Source organism: Dermacentor albipictus, chromosome 4 (assembly GCF_038994185.2).
Source record: "Dermacentor albipictus isolate Rhodes 1998 colony chromosome 4, USDA_Dalb.pri_finalv2, whole genome shotgun sequence".
Classification (NCBI taxonomy): Eukaryota; Metazoa; Arthropoda; class Arachnida; order Ixodida; family Ixodidae; genus Dermacentor; species Dermacentor albipictus.
The window spans coordinates 12,087,845-12,108,940 of NC_091824.1; the positions used below are offsets into that span (position 1 = coordinate 12,087,845).

The window sequence follows — 21,096 nt, forward strand, 5'->3', positions numbered from 1 at the left end:
GCCCCTTGTATAAACAGGCGGTCACATGCAACTGCATTTCTGCATTGGAGGACTACTGTTCCAATACGGTGCTGGGTGTGCTTAGTGGCACCTGGGATGACAGTAATCAACAATTGTTGCGATGCAGATGCCTTGTTGGCGAGATGTTCAGATGTTCCAGCACTTGTTTCGATAGAGGATGAAATGCAAAATTGTCCATGTACTTATGCTTAGCTGCCCGTTAAGCAACACCCAGGAGGTCAAAAATTAAAACAGAGCCAGTGTCGTGAACCAGGGGTGCTCAAATCCCATCAATCAATGAGTGCAATGAACTCAGTGCAACTATGAAGTGTGAGCCACGAGTAGCACCCACCTTTTTGAGGATGATGTCGATGTAGCCTGCAATGAGCTGGGATATCTGCTCCCCCTCGGTGGTTTGCACGGAGTAGTACGACTCTGAGTAGTCCCCAAAGTCCTGCAGCAGCCCCAGTGAGCATGTTATCTGATCCTTCAAGTACACTTCTTGTAGCAGGCAAAGACATGGCATGGCGTCTTTATCGAGTTTCTTCCTAGCAGGAGGAGGAGCAGCTAAAAACTACCGCTCCAGCTCCTGGCCAGCATGCAGGCACATTCAGTGCTCAGGTGCGTTCACAGAATGTCATAGCAATAGAAATCATTGTTATTATGCAACATAGTCGAATATGCATTGGTTACTAGCACTTTTAGGCTACACGTTTCAGTGCACTACACATACAACACAGAATATGGACTGGGTGTTTCAGTGCACACTTCCAAATTTTTTAGAAGTTGCCTGTAGCAGACAGCACAGTTCTAGTCCATGAGCTGGTCTACTCAAAGAACCGTACATTACTTGCACAAAACATGAAATGCATAATCGACTAATTAACAAAAATTCACTGGTGAAGTTTTCGACTAATTGTGTTATGGCACATATTGCAATTTACAAATTACAGCCGGAGAGTTCGCAAGGCGGATCCACTTGAAATGAATTTTCAGGACAACACCAGCTTCGAGATATTAATTCTAGAACTTTGAGGAGAAATGCATTGGTGTTCCAGTTACTTTTGTGCTTCAATGCATAAACAATGTTTTGTTAAGAAAATAAGTGGAATGACAGTGCATTTTTACCACAATTTTGATGGCGCATATATCATAAATGGTGTCATCCACACAATTCCTTTCCAGTTGATATGCCTTACAGTCTCACATGCTAGAATTTGTAAATTGCAATATGTGTCATAAGATAATTAATAACATAAACAGTGAATTTTTGTTAATTAGTCGATAAGGCATCTAAATTTTTTGTACAAATAATATCCGCCTCTTCGAGTAGACCAGCTTATGGTCTACTTAAAGACTGAGCTTCTACCACAGACAAATTTTTAAATATTTTGAAAGTGTTCACTAAAACACCCTGCATATAAAGCCTGTAAAGAGCATTTTACTAAACTATGATGGCATAAATAAAGGTCATGACTGATTTGCACAATAACTGTGATTATAAGTACTCTCCAAGTTGAGGTTTTCATCAATTTTCTATCCGATAATGTTTAACACACGTGGTATCCAATGCTCCATAATCAATAACTTGTTCTGTGGCATGGAGCAAGACACGCTGTACAGGTGAAGCTGTGGCCTCGTTGCTCAACGAGATGACAAAAAGCTCTAAAGAAACAATGCCGACATGGCACTGCCAGTGTCCCCAAGCACAGGCTTGTTGCAAGGCCTGGGCAAAAAGAACCTCGTACACACAAAACTGGAGCTTACCAGGGTGAAGCTGTTTGGTGAGGCGGCCCAGCGGCGGACAGTAGTTAGGGGCCACACCTTCATGATCTGCACAGTGTTTAGAATCGCACCCAATGCTGGCATCACTGCACTGGGTCAGTGCAACAGTGGCACCCACCTGATGCCACAACCATAAACAAAAAGCACACATGGACGAAAAACCACGAGAGCTGGGAAAACAGGTCAGCTGTAAAGCCTGTAAAGCCTTGTACTGGGAATTCACCACCACAACACGATAAACAAGGAAATGCAACCACCTATGATGTACAAACTGTGCTTTGTTGAAAAAGAGACGGCAAAGCCTTGTGAAAACTTTTTTCCCAGGGGCACTTAATTTCAGTGCCAACATATATTAAAGAAGTACTGACACAAAAGTTCCAAGTCGAGTTAACGAGCGAGATCGATTTATGTGCGCACACACACATCGTATGCAAAATATAAATGGCAAATATAGCTTTGAACATATTTAAAATAAATTTTAAAGTATGTGTGTGCGTAGCCAACCACAAAACGTGGCACCTCGCCACATCAACATTAAGAAAGGAATGCAAACAACTGAGAAAATGCTACGTCACGAGTTTTTGCGCCGTCGGGGCGGGCCCTGTGAGCAAGTTTCTCACCGCTCTGATAGCCCCGGTCTTTTTTTGTTTTCTTTTTTGCCGCTGATGGAAGCACAAAAAAAAATTAGCTAAAATTTGTTTCCGACACCAAATAACTCAGAGTGAAGTGACCTCGAAGTATGCATGTCATAAAACGTTGCGCAAAACAGTAAATCATGGACGTGATTTTGACTCGTAAGCGGTCAGCGCAGCTGCCGCTGCAATCGTCTCTGCCAAGCAGATAGCCTGGCTAACGTGTTTTCTCATCGCTATTAACGGCGTCGGGAAAACTAATCGTATTGTCACTTATAAGTGGCATAAGTGTGCAGACGTTGATTGTGTCGACGAATATAGGTGCCTTATTACAAGCTTCGACCGATTGCAACGGCTGTCGGCCTCAGATCCGACAGCCAGCGAGCTATGCCTATAGTTTCCCAGCAATTGCCAGCTCGCCTGGCTTGCTCATTCGCTACCGTCGCCGTCGATGAGCAGCAGAAGTGGTCCAAGTTCGTGCGCGCCCTGGATGCATAAATGGACCTCGCTGATGAGCAGCTAGATTTGCTCCTTTCATTTCGAGCATGCCTGGCACAAACAAAACCCGCCTAGCTTAGCACAGTCCAATGATCTCCCACCATGACTACGTACCCCCAAGCCTGATGCTGTGCCGACTTTTACCCCGACTTGTGTCCTGCTCCGGAATATGCTTAATTCCCAAAGCGCCCTCAACAAATGGCTCGTAGTACTTGTAGCAGTACGTACGCATATTCATAGCTGTCACTGGCCGTGCTTTCAGAGTCGCTGCTTTGTAATGGATCCAATCAAAAGTAGTTGGCCACGTCTAATACGGCGGCAACTCCCGCCTGCAAGAAACAGTCGCCGCTGGAGGACGAAAATGAAGACGACAATGACGGCGTGGAAATCGCACAGCTTGCGCAGGTGTAGCAGACAAACTAACAACACGGAACTCGCACGCCGGCAAACACGCTGGCGTGCGTACGTCAGCTTTGTGCGATCACGTGCCCAACTGTGTTTACATTCCTTCTTTGGCCCATCTTGTTGCTCTCAACTTGGACTGGTCGCTACAAACAACTCCAAATAATTACCTGTCATGCTCTGAAGCGAATTATGTTTCGTGCCATCATTAGTCACTTATTTCAGTGGAAAAAACAAGACAAAAAATTTTTGTGTCAGTACTCCTCTAAGCGGAATGCCCACCTCCTTGGTGCGTTCGTCAAGACGCATGACACTGTCCTTGGTCACTCCCAGAAGCCGTGGCACCAGCTTGTTCTTCCCTTTCATCTTCTCCTGCAACAGAACGAGGGTGTGTGAGCACAGAAGAGAATGCCATTTACTCCAAATTCTTCAGACTGTGACACACCTTGACGAGAAAGAAGGTGACGCCGTACGTCTTGAGGGAGCGAGCCAATGCAACATACTTCACTTTGGCATCCAGCTCAGAGGTGCCAATGTTCTTGCGGTGTTCCTGAAATGAAAGCACGGCATTTCACTCACCAGCCGAGGTGGCAGAGTGGGGATGCATACCTGCCAACTGGTCAACAATAGCAAAACATCACACGTCGGGGATAATGGAGGGGACAGCATGGCATGTTTTTTTTTTTTTTTTTAATTTTAGTACACACTTTATTGATTACTTTTTTTATCTTTAGACCCAGCACACATTCAGATTAAAACTTAGAAAAACAGGATGACAACACTGCTTTTAGAACACAGTGAGTTTTCCAGTGCCTTTGCTGCTGCCAATTTTGCCTGTTTCAGGAACTTATTCAAGTAAGCTTGCCCAAAGCAAGTACAGTTGAACCTCTACGATATGATCCCATTTCACACAATTTTCCGCCACAAATGTTCACAAATGAGAACACAAAAAAGACCCAATACTTCTTTCTTAGCAGTTAACATGTTCCCAGAAAAATGCACTCTTTTGGCACCAACGTTCAACACATCGCCAAGCTGTGACCGTATAGTATGTTTTCCGGCTGCTAGATTCAGGGTATCTACTACGTTGACATTTCCAAATTCCCCGAGTTTTCCAGGTTTTCCCTGAGTGCCACTGCAAGATTCTCTGAGTGACCCAGAAATTTGTTTTATGTAAAGATGGGCTGACACCATGTCGCCCAATGCTGTCACTCTCTAGCAAGCATGTTAAAAAAACGACTTAATCTAGTTTTAAATTAAGGAGCAGCGTTTATTTTGCTCCAAAAGAAAACAGAAGGCAGGTGTTAATAATATGCACAGCGAATGAAATATCTTTGAAAAATATGGTAAAACCCATTGCAAATTAAATCTCGTATTCTCAAATAAAAATAGAAAGGAAATGCATACAGAAGCAACTATTTTCAAATATGAGCTGTTTCTATCAACTTATAGCAAGCTCACTGGTATGAGGCCCGAACTTTGTAACAAGTGAGATTATCTCTCAGCAGCTTGAAAGTCAACCTCAACTGTCCTGACATACTGTCAGCTCGCATACAATGCTTCATTGTTGCGTTTCACTGCCTTTAAGTGTTTATTCGGTTTGGATGATGGTCACCTGCATCTTGGCGTCAACGACCTCTTTGTTTTTTGTGCTCAAGTTTCTTGAAAGAAGCGATGGCACGCTTCCTTTCCCGTTCATTCCTCATTGCGAAGGTCCTTTATGTTCTCATCCTCCTTCCGCCACGCGTTCGCCCCACGGACCAGTTGAAGCATCCTCTTGGTCAGTTGTACAGACAACGTCCGATTTTTCGAACACTCTAGGGGCCGTGAAAACGTCTGAAAAATTGGGCAGTTCGAAAAAAACAGTGCATGTCTTTTATTGCCCTTATGGGTTTAAATTGCCAAAGGCACATCCGAAAAAGTTCTGACGGCCTGTCAGTACACTTATTAGGCATATCGGTGCTCCTACATTGACAGGAGATGACGGGTGCATGTGTGTATAATTAGGGAATACATAATGTGTTAAAGAGAACCGATTGGTGGGCTAGTTGGCACTACATAGTAAGCGCTGTGTCTTCGTTTCCTTCTCTTGTTCTCGTGTTCTTTCTTTTTTTGCTTTGTCTCTACGTAATGTGTCTTGTAAAAATGGCCCCTTACCCTACTTGGTATGCTTCACCGCAATACATTATTGTACCAAGGCAAAACTAACTTTCGGTAACCGGATTTATGCAACGCATTGCGCTTTCCGAGCGTCGAAGCCATGGAATCGCGATGACCACAAAGGCGGGGTCGGTGCTATTGCTGACAGTGGCAATTCTTTCAATGAAAAACACGGCACCGAACGGCAAGTAGCTTAATAGCGAACGTCGAAGTAGCTGGGCCTAGTGTTGCGGCGGTGGTGGCTACGGTTGCTATCGGATCTGCGTGCAAGAGCACCGGTTCGAGGCGACGAGGCAATCAAAACGGCAGCGGTGGTGGCTTTGATTAATGCCATTTCGGACCTTCGGTCAAGGCAAAAAGTCCGGGAAATCGCACGGCTAAGGGTTCTCGCATCCAAAATTTTAGATACATTTTCAGACATGTTCTATGGGGTACGTGGTGGTGCCGCGAAGCCATCCGAATTATCGGGCATCTGGAAAGTAGGCCATTGACTGGCAACTCCTCCAGCCGATGACATGGCGTCAAAGACAATTGGTTGCGATTCCTCTCTCTTACTTGAGCCAGCATTACAGCGACTTTCATTCCATTTCAATAAAATTACAGCTAATTTTCCCTGATAGAAGCACAAATTCCCTGAGTTTTCCCTGAGTATTTCCAGACTAGTCAAAATCCCTGAAACTTCCCGGTTTTCCCGGTTGGTAGACACCCTGTGAGCAAGCAAAGGTGCGAGGCACGGCAGCTACCCCACAGTACCCGCCTGCCCGTGTCACGTGAAAATGGTGGCATGCACTCAGTTTCCTCTCATGGTACCAGCAGACTTCGCAGGTTGTTGCACATCGCATTCACAGCTATCACTGCCAACTCTACTGCGATAAGTGTTGTCACCTATCTGTTTCTGAGTGCACGTGATATAGTGCCGTTGGAAGCGTACTGCACGCTTTTAATAGGTGATTACCCAAGCACACTTCTGTTACCAGGTGCAGGCACACGAAGTGAGCATCACGTTTAGTTCTGGCGCCATCATATTCCAGCGTTGCCCACAAGGTGACTGTTGTTTTGCTTTCCCGTTGCTGTCTTAAAACACTATAAACACTAACTTATTGCAAAACGACAGTGCACAGCTTGGGCAGCTCAGGGCCCTACCAGCTAAGTGTTGCAGCCTCTCATGCTGCAACACTTAGCCTTATGTAAATGTTAACTACAGTTGAGGCAGCCAAGTTTTTTAGTGACGTCAGATCATGTATTTTTTTCCAAAACGTATAAGCGATGTTCTACTGTAGTACCTGTCTTGGTGCATCACACTTTAAATGACTACTAAGTGGATAGCACAAGTACCATCATAATTTATCATTTTGCATGCATTCTCTTTACCTCGAGTTGCCCAATCTTTCGAGAGCTTTAAATATTTTTGCAAACATAATTTATTTTTGTAAAACTTCATGCAACATTCATAATATCGTAGAATGAACACAAATTTGTATATGTTACAAAAAGTTGGGGAGAGTTGGCAAGTACGGAACAGCACTCACGGCAAATATCTTCTTCTCAATGCCTTTAATCTTCGCATAGTCCTTGGGCAGGAACTCCTTCAAGCTGCAAGATAGAAAACGTTAGAGTCCCTTTGGGAGCTTGGCACCCGGCCCGGCACTCACTCCAGAAAACCGGGTTTGTGCTTGGTCTCATTGTGGTCGCCAAACTGTATCTGGCACTGGAGGCCGGCGAACTTGCAAGCTTCCTCTAGTGTCACGGGGTGAGTCGTGTTCAGGATGGCGTCTCGAGCCTGCACAACAATTACCAATTACCTTGCCACATACAGCAACTTCCCGGTCTTGCATCAGCCCATTCTATCAAATGCCTGCATCGCATCGATCCACCCAGTCCCCCACTCGTACCCATTTCATTGCTATAATAAACAACCTCGGCAAATTTGTTCAGCAGAAGTCTATAGGGTGGTGGAAGGTTCCTGAAAGTCAGCCACCCCTACGGTAGCAAGAAGATACAAAGGAACCCTTAGTAGCTTCCTGCTGCAGTCTGGATGGATGACAATTTTCTCTTTAAAAACTTTACTCAATATTATGGTACATGGCCAGTTCCACCCCACTTCTCCCTCTTAGAATTAGCTGTAAGGATTAATGGGGAATATCTATGCAACTTGCAGTTAACAAATGGCATTTTTCATACCATTGTTCATCATGCAGTCCTTAGCTCCTCCTCAAGTTTCGTTATTCAAGTTTTTGCCTCAAGGTTAGACTAGCCAAGTGAATTAATTGAATCATTTTCTTTTCAAGGACGTCAATACACTTCAGTTCAAAACTTGGGAGTGCCTGTAGCCCTGCTCCCACAGATTTTTATTCCTCTGGTAGGTTTCCTTTTCACGATCGAAGTTCCAGGTGGCCATGATGATGCTTTTAAGCCACAGGCTTTCTAAAGCCTGTCACTTTCTAAGCACTACACCTTGATTTGGCACATTGTGTTTTGACGAAGTACTTCTGCGCAACACTGTAATCGATTCTGTCACTCTGCACAGCAGTTCACGCCTTCACTTATGCAACCTGCTAAGCTGGACCTTAACAAGGTACTTCGGTAAGCCACAGTAGCTACGAGCAGTCTGTTGCAAGCTTAATGAGCCAGCCATTGTGCTTAATACAAGGCGACTCATCACATCAGCATCGAGGGCATCCCACCTGAACATACAGCAGGTTGAGCTGAACAGGGTCTCTCGAGTCAACGTTCGAGTCAGAGAAGAAGTACTTTCGCCGTAAGGTCAGCATCTCATCTTCATCCACACCCAGCTCCCGCAGTGTCTTGGAGTGGTCCACCCAGTTCACTGCACAGGCACACATTCATGAGGCACACACACACACGCCCGGCGTGACGTATTCACTCACAATCATCGTCAGTCTTCAACTTCTTCTTCAGCTGCTCCATCTTTTGGTCGCGGTCCTTGTCCTTCTTTTCCTGATAAGCAAAAACATTGCTGGTAAGGCCTCAGGTGACTATGACGAAACAGTTGACAACGAGACGGGTGAAACACACGAGACAATGTGTTGACCTTCCCATACTGCCGTCCGCACTGTATCACATGATGACCGTAAACCAACTAGCCCAGCTCAGAGCCCTCCCGCCTCACAAGAGACACAACTGACCTTGTCTTGACTGCAGTAGCGAAAACTAAAATGATGCTACAATGCAGAAGCACATAAACTATGGCGTCATTTTTGGAGGACCATCACTTTTGGTTATGTCAGGCTTCCATGTTTGTTTTCAGCTACAGTTCGATAATCATTTCAGACATTGTCATGTAAATTCCATGGTTGTCCCTTCTCTGGGTGACTTTGTGAAATAAACTGCACTGTTTATCAGTCAAAAGTCAAATCAGTCAAATCAAAACAGTCAATCAGTCAAAAGATGGCACCTGTACGAATCAATTTTAATTGCCTGTAGGTCATCCTCACCAGACTGCACCATATTAAATGAAGTGGCTTGTGGCAGCACACGACTGCTACCGATTACAACAATTAGTGCCTTTATTATTTTGTAGGATGTACAAATACTGATTTTGAATCGAACATTGAATCGAATAAAAAGAAGGTCGTATATCGAATATCAGAATATTTAACACAAGCATTTATGCTTCCAAATTTTGTGCAAGAAGCACAGTGCTGCACATGCTCAGGAGCCTAATCACATGACTTAACAAGAATCTTGCTAGCTATCAGTAAATTGAATACCTATGAGTCGAGATGTATAGTATGCTAGACTCTTATTAAAGGGAACACCAAATTAGTATGCCTGAAATGATAACAACTCAGTTCGTCTACCAAAGTGTGGAAAATGTTTTTTATTGATGGACTATCTGTCAAATAGAATGAAGTGCTTTTTCCCTTTGAAGCTGAAGAAATAGCAAAGTTGTCCTAAATACGCACGGGATTTTCCATTTTATAGTTCTAGTTAAAGTTAAAGTTAAATAGTTAAAGCCATACTGTGCTTAATGGCAATCTTCTATTGTGTAGAAAGTATTGCTTTCCAGTTTCCTTGCAGAAAACAGGACGGTTTTCCCATTTCTATGGCAGGTGGTTTCTGTGGGTTATCGCCAGCTCGGTGAGGCCAGTCTGCGTGGCAGACGAAAGTGCACCGTGTCACTCGGCACCGTGGTCATCAGCGCCGCACACGTCGACCGCAGTTGGTGCTCGCGGTAAAGAGCTCTTAAATCGGGAGGTGAACGGCAAGTGACGTTGTCGCCCGTGCTGCCGCCTCCCCCGATTTTGTTTTTTTCGTCTGCAGTGCATCCATCTGCCATCTTTGGCTACCATTTAAAGCCTTTGCCGCACTTGGTGACTTTCTTCGCTACTTATCGGAATTTTTCGGATACTTTTTCTCCGGAAGACCTGGCAACCCAGGCCGTGATGGTAATTTGCCCCCGGCCAATGTGATAACGGGCCCCGAACCGTTGCGAAAAGTTTAACACCAATGTGTATCGGTCACAAAATCATGCGTGCGGGTAAGACTGACGGTCATTGAAGCAGCATTCAGGCCTGCAGTCGACCAGATGGCAACTACTGCAAGCATGTGTGCCAAGGTGTGCTCGCATGTGGGCAGAGAGCTCCTAACTATGCGAATCTGCATGCACGGACACAGAACTCACGTATTCAATGCAATCAGCATGCCTTCTGGTGGCTAATCCTATCAATTAGCTCTCCTTCTTTCCATACGCGCTGCTGTTACAGTTCCCCCCATTTCTGTCACATGAATCATTTCGATCGGTATAGTCGTCATGGATGAACCTTGTAGCAAACTGTAGAGATTGCATGCCGTGAGAACGCTGTGTGCATCAAGACACCTGCCACAGCCGGGCACCGAAGGTACCGATATTCAAATAATCGAATCTTCTAGAAATTGAATATTGGATATTCAATTTGTGGATCAAATTATTTCCACGATTTCTATTCTATTCAAAATTGAATATTCGAGTATGTGTTTACACGCCATCATTTTTCTCCCTTTCATAAGAGCCTGTTTTCAGTGATCAAAATCAAGCTAGCAGATGCTTGGGAATGTCAAAGTGCCAGAAAAGAGGCAAGGCAGGCACGTGCAACTCACTCGGCGCAGCGTCAGCGTTCCCGTGTTGGGCTCCTTGTTTTCGTCCGGCAGGTCACGCACCAGGGAAAACTCGTCATGGTTGGTGATGCCTGTCCCAAGGAAACGAGTAACGTCGTTAGCACAGCCCACTCGCTTGCCTGCTCCGAGCTGTGAACCTGCTGGCCACTGCACGGGGCTCTCCACTAGAGCCCCATGCTGTGCTTCGGCTGTTGCAGCATGTTTCAGAAAAGTCAATTGGTTCAACACCTCAGGTGAATGCAGCAAACGTTCCTGTACAACCTGCACAGTCACTTATCACAATGCCAGTACGATGCCAAAAGCAATACTAAAAATAAACATTTTTATGGACTCTACCACTATGGCCTGCATTTGAACTGTAATAGAGTGATCGCAATCAGCATTCTTGCCCACCTGTTTCACTCATTTGTTAAACAAGAACGCCACTGCAGAACCTGACTCAACTACTAAGACAAGAGTGCAGAGCCGTCCCTCCAGACAGCTCCGCATTCGTCAGGTAAGTCTGCTCTGCTGATATCATTTTGCATTTAGTGTGAAGCTGAAGCTTGAAACACACACCCTGGCCAAGCGTATGCTTGGCCAGGCTTGTTTCACATGTGGCACAACAGCCAGAGGAGGTAGCGAGTCTTGCAAACCCACACTGCTTTCAAATAGCCTTACTTTTCCTCCTTCACTGTTGGTTCAGACCATTTGGCAATTTAGCGCCCATTTAACTGCGAGCAACTTCAACTAAAATAGTAATTCACAGAATTATGCCAATATTCCGAGTTTTGAATTCAAATCAAATACTATTTCATCAAATAATCTGATCTAATTTCTGAATACCGAAAGCTTTAATTACGAAATTATTTAAAGCACAGCAAAGTTGTACCCACGAGTTGATTTTTTGAAGCACATGTGTCCCTGCATAAATCAAAGGAGTCTGAGCATTACTAACACATTCACGTGAGACATCAAACTTTACTCCCTCCTTACCTGTGAAAACTGTTGGGCTGCATTACATCATCTATGGTGTTGTTGTATACAGCCCATGCATGTGTCAAGGTGTGTTTAAGAGGAAGCTTTAGCATGAAGCCAACTCCAATTTCTCTGCTTAAATACATGTAAACGCAGAAATGCTTTTATGAAACACCCACTCGATCAGTTTGAATGAAATCTGTTGCACTTGAGGGAAAAAGTGTAATTACAGCAACTCTAAGAAGCAGAATTATAATTCAGTCATTCAGTCAGTCAGTCAGTTTTTATTTGCAGGAAAATCACATCATCCTGCGGGTGGCAGAGACTAAAGGCATTCAGGATATAAATGTAACAGTTACACAAGTTTGTCTTAAACAACGAAGGTTTTTTTTCCCCTAAATTTGTCATGTTTGTGCATACACCACTGTACATGACAATACACCCAGTGCGGACAGGAGAAGGTCTGATATGGCCCCTTGCCTAGCCTCATGCAAGTGAATGAAGCGAGCAATTTGTGTGGCCGTGTGCCGACTCACCAATCTTGGTGCAGATGACCACCATGAGGTTGGCAATTGGCTGACTGTCGTCCACCAACACTGTCTTCACCGAGCCATCCAGCATGCGCACACGGAGTGGCCGCAGCTTCTTGCGGTATTCCAGGGTGTCCTGCACCGGCCAAGAGTCAGTCAGGGTCTCTACGATGCCTGTGCAATGGCACAACATGGCACGTGCAGTCCGTTGTGCTTCTCAAGGATGGAAGCAGCCTTGCCCTCAAGTGTCGGCAACCACAGCAAGTCGATTCTTACAAAGTACGAGGACTGCACTCCCCCTTTTCTAACAGTTTCTGACAAAGGAATGTGCCTTTCCCACCACTCCACCTGCAATAGAAGTCTCATTTCTCATGGTTTTCACCTTTTGTGCCCTTTAGCAGTGATCGTCAGACACGGTGCTTTGGCTATTCCACATAAACAAGGCATGCACACTGCACTTTCCTTTTGCCTTACATCTATCACATGCTGCAGTGCAGTTTTCACACTGTGTGGTGACCAGCAAGAACCAGACTGGTGTGCGCACCATAAGTGCTCAATGAAGATTCCACTCAACGATGGCAATCACGTTAAGTCATTGGCTGACAACTCACAGTCTGCTGGCATTGTTAGTGCACATCTAAAATAGCAGCTGAATCTAGATTCAGGGTGACAAGTACTGCTGGCCGCTCCCTATACTACAGATGGACCTTCTAACTCAAGCCACTACCTTATTTGCGCTTACAGACAGAACCTCCTACATGACTGTGAGATCCTGCGGCGATGTGCCACCTGCAATATCCTGTGTCTGTGGCAGTGCCACAAAAAGGAGCCATCTGTGGCAGTGCCACAAAAAAAAATGCCTTTTCAAGATTCTTATCAATTGCAGTGTCTTTACCCTGTCTTCTGCTTCAGCCAGTAGTAACAAGCATGGTCTGTGTCACTTTTCTTAGCCATAGCCAATGTTTCTCAGAGATCCAACAAGCCCACGTTAAGAGACTCCAGTGTGTGATCTGGCTGCCAAGGATCCACTGCCAAGAGTTTGTTAAGGGGCAGACAAGCTTTACATACATGTTTCTTATTTGGCTCATTAGCAGCGACGTGTAAAAATGGCTACAGAGCAATGTGCCTGTAAGAAATTGGTAATCATCAAATTTTAGTGAACTTAAGTCAAAATGTGAGCAAAGCAGAGGATCTTCTGTTTCTAAATGCGTCTTGCTTGCAGTGTGCCCCAAGAAGGGGGAGGTTTACAAGAGTTACCCCACCCCCTTTCCCACCCCCTTTTCCACCAGGAAATGTAAGACTCATCCATCAAAGTGCCAGATCATTGGAATGCCACATTCAGTTAAGCGGTAAGATCACAAGCGAGACTTGCCCCTGATTTGAGCAGGTAGTATCCAAGGGCCTTGCCATTTTCTAGCCAGCAGCCAGACTTCTTTGGGTCATCGTCTGTCAGGAACAACCCATACTCTTTGGCTGCAAAAGAAGGTGCCAAGCGAGTGAGATGGCAACCATGATGCTGGCTCGGTAGCTGTGGCACAGAGACAATGCCTCAGAGGAAAAGCATTTACAGATTTTCACAGTTTGTATTGCCTGGAGAGCGGTGAGTGATTTATTTACATGCAATTGGAAATGTTGGCAACTACTGTGACTTCGTCTACTTCACAAACAATAAACTCTTCAATGATAAAAGGATGGGCTGATACAAAAAAGCTTTCCGGCACCAGAGCACCTTCATAAACGTGCTCTGGTGGAAGCTTTAGCTCGGGTGCTCCTATCTAAATACATGTAAAAGGAGAATTCGTTTTTCTCGTCAACCACTGCACCAAATTTGACTGGGTTTGCTGCATTTAAAAGAAAAACTTAAAATCTAGTGACTGTTGGTTTCGAATTTTTGAGTTAGGTCGTGGATTTTTTATAAAAAAATGACAAAAATTGCAAATTTTCAGAAAACGAAACTATCAAGTTTACAACTCTGTAACTCAACAAGAAAAAATGATATCGCAATTCTGTGAATTGTATCTGATAGCACATCTAAAGCGGACAAAATTGATATGTTACACATGAACCTCAAAAAATGTATTAATATGTAATTACAACTTTTGCAGAACCCTCGTACACAATGTAACAAATTCATGTAAGATGTAAAATGACATATAATATTTGTCCGCTTTGAATGATCTAATAGATGCCGTTTACAGAACCGCGATATCTGTTCTTGATGCAGAGCTATTAGTTTGTAAACTTCATGCTTCTATTTTTTTCAAACTTCTGAATTTTTGAAAATCTTTCTAACAAAATTCAAGCCCTAAATCAAAATTCTGCTTCCAACAGTCACTAGAATTTATCTTACTCTCTCAAATGCAACAAATTTCATCAAAATCGGTCCAGGGGTTATCTCAGAAAAACATTTTTGCGTTTTTACATGTATTTGAATAGGCCGCGTCGGAGTTGGGCCCGAGCTAAAGCTTCCTCTTAAACAGTTCATTAATTCATTAGTTCATTAACTTTAATTATTTTCACCTTGAAGGCCCGGAGGCATTACATAAGGGAGGGCTTTAATCCTTGCGACAATGTTAGAACAAATGTACAGAGCAGTAAAGAAAGAATACAGAAAAACAAGCCAGGAACAATCGTGAAAAGGGGGGCATAAGGGTGAGTAGGGACGATAATTAAGCAATGTGTTTATTTAACATTTCGCAGAATGACTTATGGTCAGTGCACAAGATGATACGTTCTGGGAGACTAGTTCCAATGGGTTATTGCGTCAGAGAAGAATGAAGTATTCATGGCAGATGATCAGGTGATAATGTGTGCTAGGGGACAACTGTGGCTTAAGCAGAAGGATGTCATCATCATCATCAGCCTGTTTTATGTCCACTGCAGGACGAAGGCCTCTCCCTGCGATCTCCACTTACGCCTGTCCTGCGCCAACCGATTCCAACAAGCGCCCGCGAATTTCATAATTTCATCGCTCCACCTAGTCTTCTGTCGTCCTCAATTGCGTTTTCCTTCTCTTGGTACCCATTCTGTAACCCTAATGGTCCAATGGTTATCAAACCTGCGCATTACATGACCTGCCTAGCTCCATTTTTTTTCTCTTGATGTCAATTAGAATATCGTCTATGCCCGTTTGCTCTCTGATCCAAACTGCTCTCTTTCTGTCTCTTAACATTATGCCTAGTAGTCTTCGTTCCATCGCTCTTTGTGTGGTCCTTAACTTGTTATCGAGCTTCTTTGTCAGTCTCCAAGTCTCCGCCCCATATGTCAGCACTGGCAAAATGCACTGATGGTACACCTTCCTTTTCAATGATAATGGTAAGCTTCCAGTCAACAGCTGGCAATGTCTGCCGTATGCGATCCAACCCATTTTTAATCTTCTATGAATTTCCTTCTCATGATCAGGGTTCCCTGTGATTAATTGACCTAGGTAAACATACTCCTTCACAGACTCTGGAGGCTGACTGGCGATCTTGAACTCATGTTCCCTTGTCCGGCTATTCATCATTATCTTTGTCTTCAGCATATAATTCTTCAACCCCACTCTCACGCTCTCTCTGTTCTTTATAGGTATCTTCCTGCTTTTCATGTGTAGAACTAAGGTGGCTGTAGAACCTCTGTAGTAACTTTCCAAGGTATTTACATGACCATTTTGTACTCCTTGATTACGTAATGCCAATATGACTGTTGGTATCTCTACTGAATCAAATGCCTTTTCGTAATCTATGAAAGCCATAAGAGAGGCTTATTATATGCTGCGGATTTCTGGATTACCTGATTAATGACATGGATGTGATCGATTGTAGAGTATCCCTTCCTGAAGCCAGCCTGTTCCCTAGGTTGAATAAAGTCCAGTGTTGCCCTTATTCTATTGTAGATTATTTTGGTAAATATTTTATATAAGACTGGGAGTAAGCTAATGGGCCTATAATTTTTTAATTCTTTAACGTCTCCCTTTTTGTGGATTAGTATAATGTTTGCGTTCTTCCAGTTTTCTGGGACCCTTGCAGTCGATAGACACCTCATATGAAGAGCCGCCAGTTTTCCAAGCATTATGTCTCCTCCATCTTTGATTAAATCACCTGCTATTCCATCTTCTCCTGCCGCTCTTCCTCGTTTCATGTCTTGCAGGGCCCTTCTGACCTCATTGCTAGTTATAGGAGGAGTTTCTGTATCCTGTTCATTGCTGTTTCTAATTGAGGTACCCCAACTCCTCCGGGTACTGTACAGGTCAGTATAGAATCCTTCCGCTGCTTTTACTATATCTTCGAGATTGCTGATGATATTACCCCTGCTTATCTTTTAGTGCATACATCTTGGTTTGTCCTATGGCAAGTTTCTTCCTCACTGATTTCAGGCTGCATTCTATTCTTACGGCTTCTTCAGTATTTCTCACGTTATAATTTCGAATATCACTTATTTTTGCCTTGTTGATCAGTTTTGACCGTTTCACAAATTCTATCTTATCTCTTGAGTTGGACACTTTCGTTATTTGCCGTTTCTTTATTAGGTCCTTTGTTACTTAAGAGAGCTTGCCAACTGGTTGCCTTGGTGCCTTGCCTCCCACTTCAGTTCCTTCCTCTGAAGTCATCCTCGTTACAGTTTCATTCAATAGCTCTATGTCATCATCATCATCTCTCTGTTCTAAGGCTGCATATTTGTTTGCAAGTACCAGCCTGAATTTGTCTGCTTTAACCCTTACTGCCTCAAGGTTGATCTGTTTCTTCTTGACCAATTTTGCTCTTTCTCTCTCCAAATTGAGGTGAACCCTAGCCCTCACTACCCTATGATCACTGCACTTTACCCTACCTATCGCTTCTACGTCCTGCACTATGCTGGGATCAGCAGAAAGTATGAAGTCAATTTCATTTCTTGTTTCCCTATTAGAGCTTTTCCAGGTCCGCTTTCTGTTGGTAGGCTTTTTGAAGAAGGTGTTCATTATTCGAAGCTTATTCCTATCTGCGAATTCAACTAGCATATCTCCTCTAGCATTCCTTGAATCGACACCGTAGCTGCCTATTGCTAGTTCCCCAGCTTGCTTTTTCCCCACTTTTGCATTGAAGTCGCCCGTTACTATAGTATACTGAGTTTGCACTTTTCGCATCGCTAATTCAACATCTTCATAAGACTGACCTACTTCCTCATCATCGTGACTGGATATGGGAGCAAAGGCTTGCACTACCTTTAATCTATACCTCTTATTAAGTTTGATTACGATTACAGCTACCCTCTCATTAATGCTGTAGAATTCGTCAATGTTGCCCGCTATCTACATCCTTGGGGATTAGGAATCCTACCCCGTATTGCTTCTTATCTAGGAGCCCTCTATAGCAGAGAACATGTCTTTTATTCAGCAACGTATAGGCCTCACCAGTTCTTTTAATCTCGCTAAGGCCGATGATATCCGAAACAATGTCTGATAATTCCTCAGAGTCCTGCTAAGCTAGCCTCACTCAAGAGGGTTTGGGTGTTAAACATTGCAAGGATTAGTTTCCATGTAGACAAGGGTGAATTTAACAGGGAATGCCTCAAGTGTGGATGGTAATAAAAGGTGTGAAGCGAGCAGAGACAAGAGATGATCCGGCGGGAAGCAAGTGATGGTAGTTCAAGTGTACGTTTTAGTGCAGTTATGCTGGTTTCACAAGAGTAATTGGAAGTTATAAACAGAGCAGCACGATCTTGTATTGCTCCTATGCCACAGGTAAGATATGATTGGGAAGGGTGCCAGATAGACTATGTATATTTTAACTGCGGACGTACAAATGCTATTTATGCTAGCTTTTAATTTCAGGTGATGCGGTTTTCAGGTTACATTTCAAATATGCAAGAGTATGTGAAGCATCAGAACAGATGATGTTACAACTGTGTTACAACTGTGTTTAATATAGAAAAAGAAGAGCAACAAATTGACTTATTCTGCAGTTTCTGCAATTAAACACAAGCCAGTCTATCAATTCAAACAAATAATATGAAATAAATAAATGAGCACAGAAGGACATACCAAGTGTCCATACAGAGATACAATGTCACTTTCAATGAGCGGCTGCACAAGCACTGCAATATGCTTCCTATGGGTACAGGAGGAGATCTGCCCCTGCACTGCAAGAATTGTGGCTGCAGCCCAGACTTCTCACGTGTGTAGGTAAAGACTGATTGGAATGAGAGCTATCTATATCAGATGCACAGAATTGTGCATAAGTGACCCTTCCGTCCAACTCAGTGATAAAAAGTGAATTTTTAAACCACATGCTAAAGATGCTGTGCTGAGCATGTGTTTATTGCCATTTAACTTTTTCTTTTGCTTGTTTTATTGCTCATACGTGGCAGGGGCCAATGAGATTTCCTTTGGGTTAAAACTTAGTTGTAAGTACAGCATTCATCCTGTGTCCACCTTCTACTTGCACTTGCATCTTTTCCCCTTTAAGGAATGATCATACCTTCACTTTCACTGAAGAAGGTTATTAAATCTATCAGAGCTGATCACTGCAATGATGCATCATCCCATGGCCCAAGTAACTTGTCTATGCTGAAAGGACGAGCCATGACCTCTGGCCCGATGGGATGAAAAGGCACGAACAAGCACTCACCGTCACCAAGAGCAGAGTCTGGAACTTTGTCGCGAATGATACGGCAGGCATCGTAGACCAATGTGCCAGGTTCAAACTGGATAGTTTTGATCACCTTGTTGTCAGGCACACTGATTTTGAGAGAGAGCATCGCCATGCCTCCGCGCCCAGCTGGCAGTTGCCTGCACAAAGAATTGAACATTTTAGCATGTCTGATATTCCAGTATACACAAGGGCATTTGCACAATACCAGGTCATCAAACGCTGGCAGCAACATCTAGTGACGTTTCATCAAATCACTACGTTTTATAGACACATTTCTTTGTGCTGTGAGTGCTCTGGCCTAAAAAATAATGTTAAAAGGCAACATGTCCACACTTATGCCACTGCTGAAAATTTGCACCAGCAGTGAAGCAGAAAATACCTGGTTACTACAATTGTCTGTCTGTCTGGTTGAATTCGGTGCCACCAAACCAAACACTCACGTTCACGCCTCCAGTAACCCAGTACTCCATAAACAGTAAGGAGCTTGCAAAGAAACCAAAACTCTCTAATAATGTCCTCAACCCACTGCATAGGGCCCCATGAGCTCAACAACTCTGACCCATCCTGGCAAACAATGTGCTTGGCACTTCTTCCGAGGTTAGTAGTTCAGCCAACTTTCTTCAGTAGGAAGTTCCCTCGCTCAAGCTGCAATTACTACCACAGTATGTACACTGGCCCTTTGCAGGCACATTGTACACAGATGTGTGCATTACCTGTATGATCATGCTTAAACAGGTAGGAACTGCACTTCTGAGGCAATGTGGCAAGGAGTGAAGAGGTCAGGCAACAGTGAAAGAGGAACATCATCATTTATTGCCTCTCCTCGTTAAAGTAACATAGCTGTACATTTTTCCAACTAATTTTGTGAAACAAGCTTTCAGCCCTCATCTCACAACAGTCGCTTAATTTGTCTATATCGGCCTCAAACATTTTCCACCCATGAATGTGCCTCAGGCACTAAGTAGCAATAAAATGGAAGTGTCTGTGGCTAACAAATGGTGCTACAGTAATGCTCTGTGTGTTTGATATGACCATTACTGATCTTGGAACAACATCAAGACAAAAGTGTAAAGCCAAATGCTTTCCCTCACTTAAAAAAAGAAGAGTCGCAGTTTCATCCGAAAAGCGAAGCATTGATTGTGATCGCTAATAGACAGCTCTATGCAGTAAGGTTAGCAGTTTTATTAGTTGTATAAAGTGCAGTAACCATTGGCTTACTGACTAAATTAACAAGCATAGTGCCATGCACACAGAGGAAAACAACACATCTCACTCAATGACCGTGGGCACTTGCTGTCAGAAACCTGGTGTGAAGAGCAGCAGCGGCAAGCGAATTCCCTTTCATGCTGCCTCGCTTCAATGCAAACTAGGCGCGCAGGACCACAGGGCACACGAAGCCATCAGCTATCTCGGGAAGGCTAGCATTCGAACTCACTGCAGATTACTTCCAAGAGAAGGCTCTGCTGCAGCCACAGCTGCAGCAGAGCCAAAGATGCGCTACCCTGCCCCCCTCCTACCCCCCCCCTTCCTTGCATGCGCACATCTCCCCAGCCTCCCCTTGCGTGTGCGAAAAGTCGGCGCGCACGCTCTCCGCCTTCCTCCCTTGTGCGCACAAGAAGATGTCGCCACACCAAGCCACCAACTCCCCTGGCTCATCCTCACATACAGCGTGCCACCACAACCTTATCGCACTCAGACGTTATGCGAAACATCATGGCGATGCCAACACCAGTGGAAATTCACCTGGAGTGTCCATATAGTTGGTATTGCAATAGAAAATCCGTCTTTAGTAGATGTTCCCACTGTAAGCATTTTAGTAAATACAAACAGCTATCAGACAAAGCATGGAGTCAATCCACATGAAGCTTTGGTCTGCCAGGTGGCAACTTTGATCGATTTCACAGCAAATCTTGACCAGAGCATCTAGAACATAATCTACTAGGGCACACAGTGCTATCCCACTGTGACATCACGTAACAACATATACAGGCCGACACTTCTGCGAGCGAAGCAGATATCAAGTCACTTCGTTTTATGAAAGTACTTCTACTCATTGAACCTACAGTTATTGTATGGGATTAGAGTTGCACATCCATTTTCCACATGCTACTACTGCAGCCAGACAAGCGCCATCACATGGCAAAGACGCTAACTCAACGACCCATGCTGGGCTGGTTACACCTTTGCTGAGAGCACCAACACCTGAAATAAGTATTCACTTATGCTATACCAGTCTTACCTAGAGTTCGCAGTATTTTAGGGACATAGACTCGTCATCATTGTTGTGCAAAACTTGAATTTTTGCATCATTACCAATTCTCACTGTTATTATTTTTTTTTATGTCTTAGTGCCTATATGATGTACCTCCTATGTTCCCTGATGCAATTCAGGGTCTCAAGTCTTTT

The 21,096-nt window shown here is 44.0% G+C and overlaps 1 protein-coding gene across 4 annotated transcripts in view; it reads right to left on the bottom strand.

The window, feature by feature from the left end:
• Positions 1–21,096, bottom strand: part of rhea (Talin_middle and talin-RS domain-containing protein rhea) — a 408,423-nt gene that overhangs the window by 284,006 nt on the left and 103,321 nt on the right. For all 4 annotated transcript variants that reach the window (XM_065450432.2, XM_065450447.2, XM_065450440.2 and 1 more), the window contains exons 2-13: positions 18,667–18,827; positions 13,455–13,555; positions 12,089–12,218; positions 10,578–10,666; positions 8,366–8,435; positions 8,162–8,304; positions 7,130–7,257; positions 7,007–7,070; positions 3,763–3,867; positions 3,600–3,689; positions 1,768–1,833; positions 353–454 (exon numbers count right to left, since the gene is read on the bottom strand). In XM_065450432.2, coding sequence (XP_065306504.2) covers positions 353–454; positions 1,768–1,833; positions 3,600–3,689; positions 3,763–3,867; positions 7,007–7,070; positions 7,130–7,257; positions 8,162–8,304; positions 8,366–8,435; positions 10,578–10,666; positions 12,089–12,218; positions 13,455–13,555; positions 18,667–18,827 — 1,249 coding nt within the window. The remainder of the gene's footprint in view (positions 1–352; positions 455–1,767; positions 1,834–3,599; positions 3,690–3,762; positions 3,868–7,006; positions 7,071–7,129; positions 7,258–8,161; positions 8,305–8,365; positions 8,436–10,577; positions 10,667–12,088; positions 12,219–13,454; positions 13,556–18,666; positions 18,828–21,096) is intronic.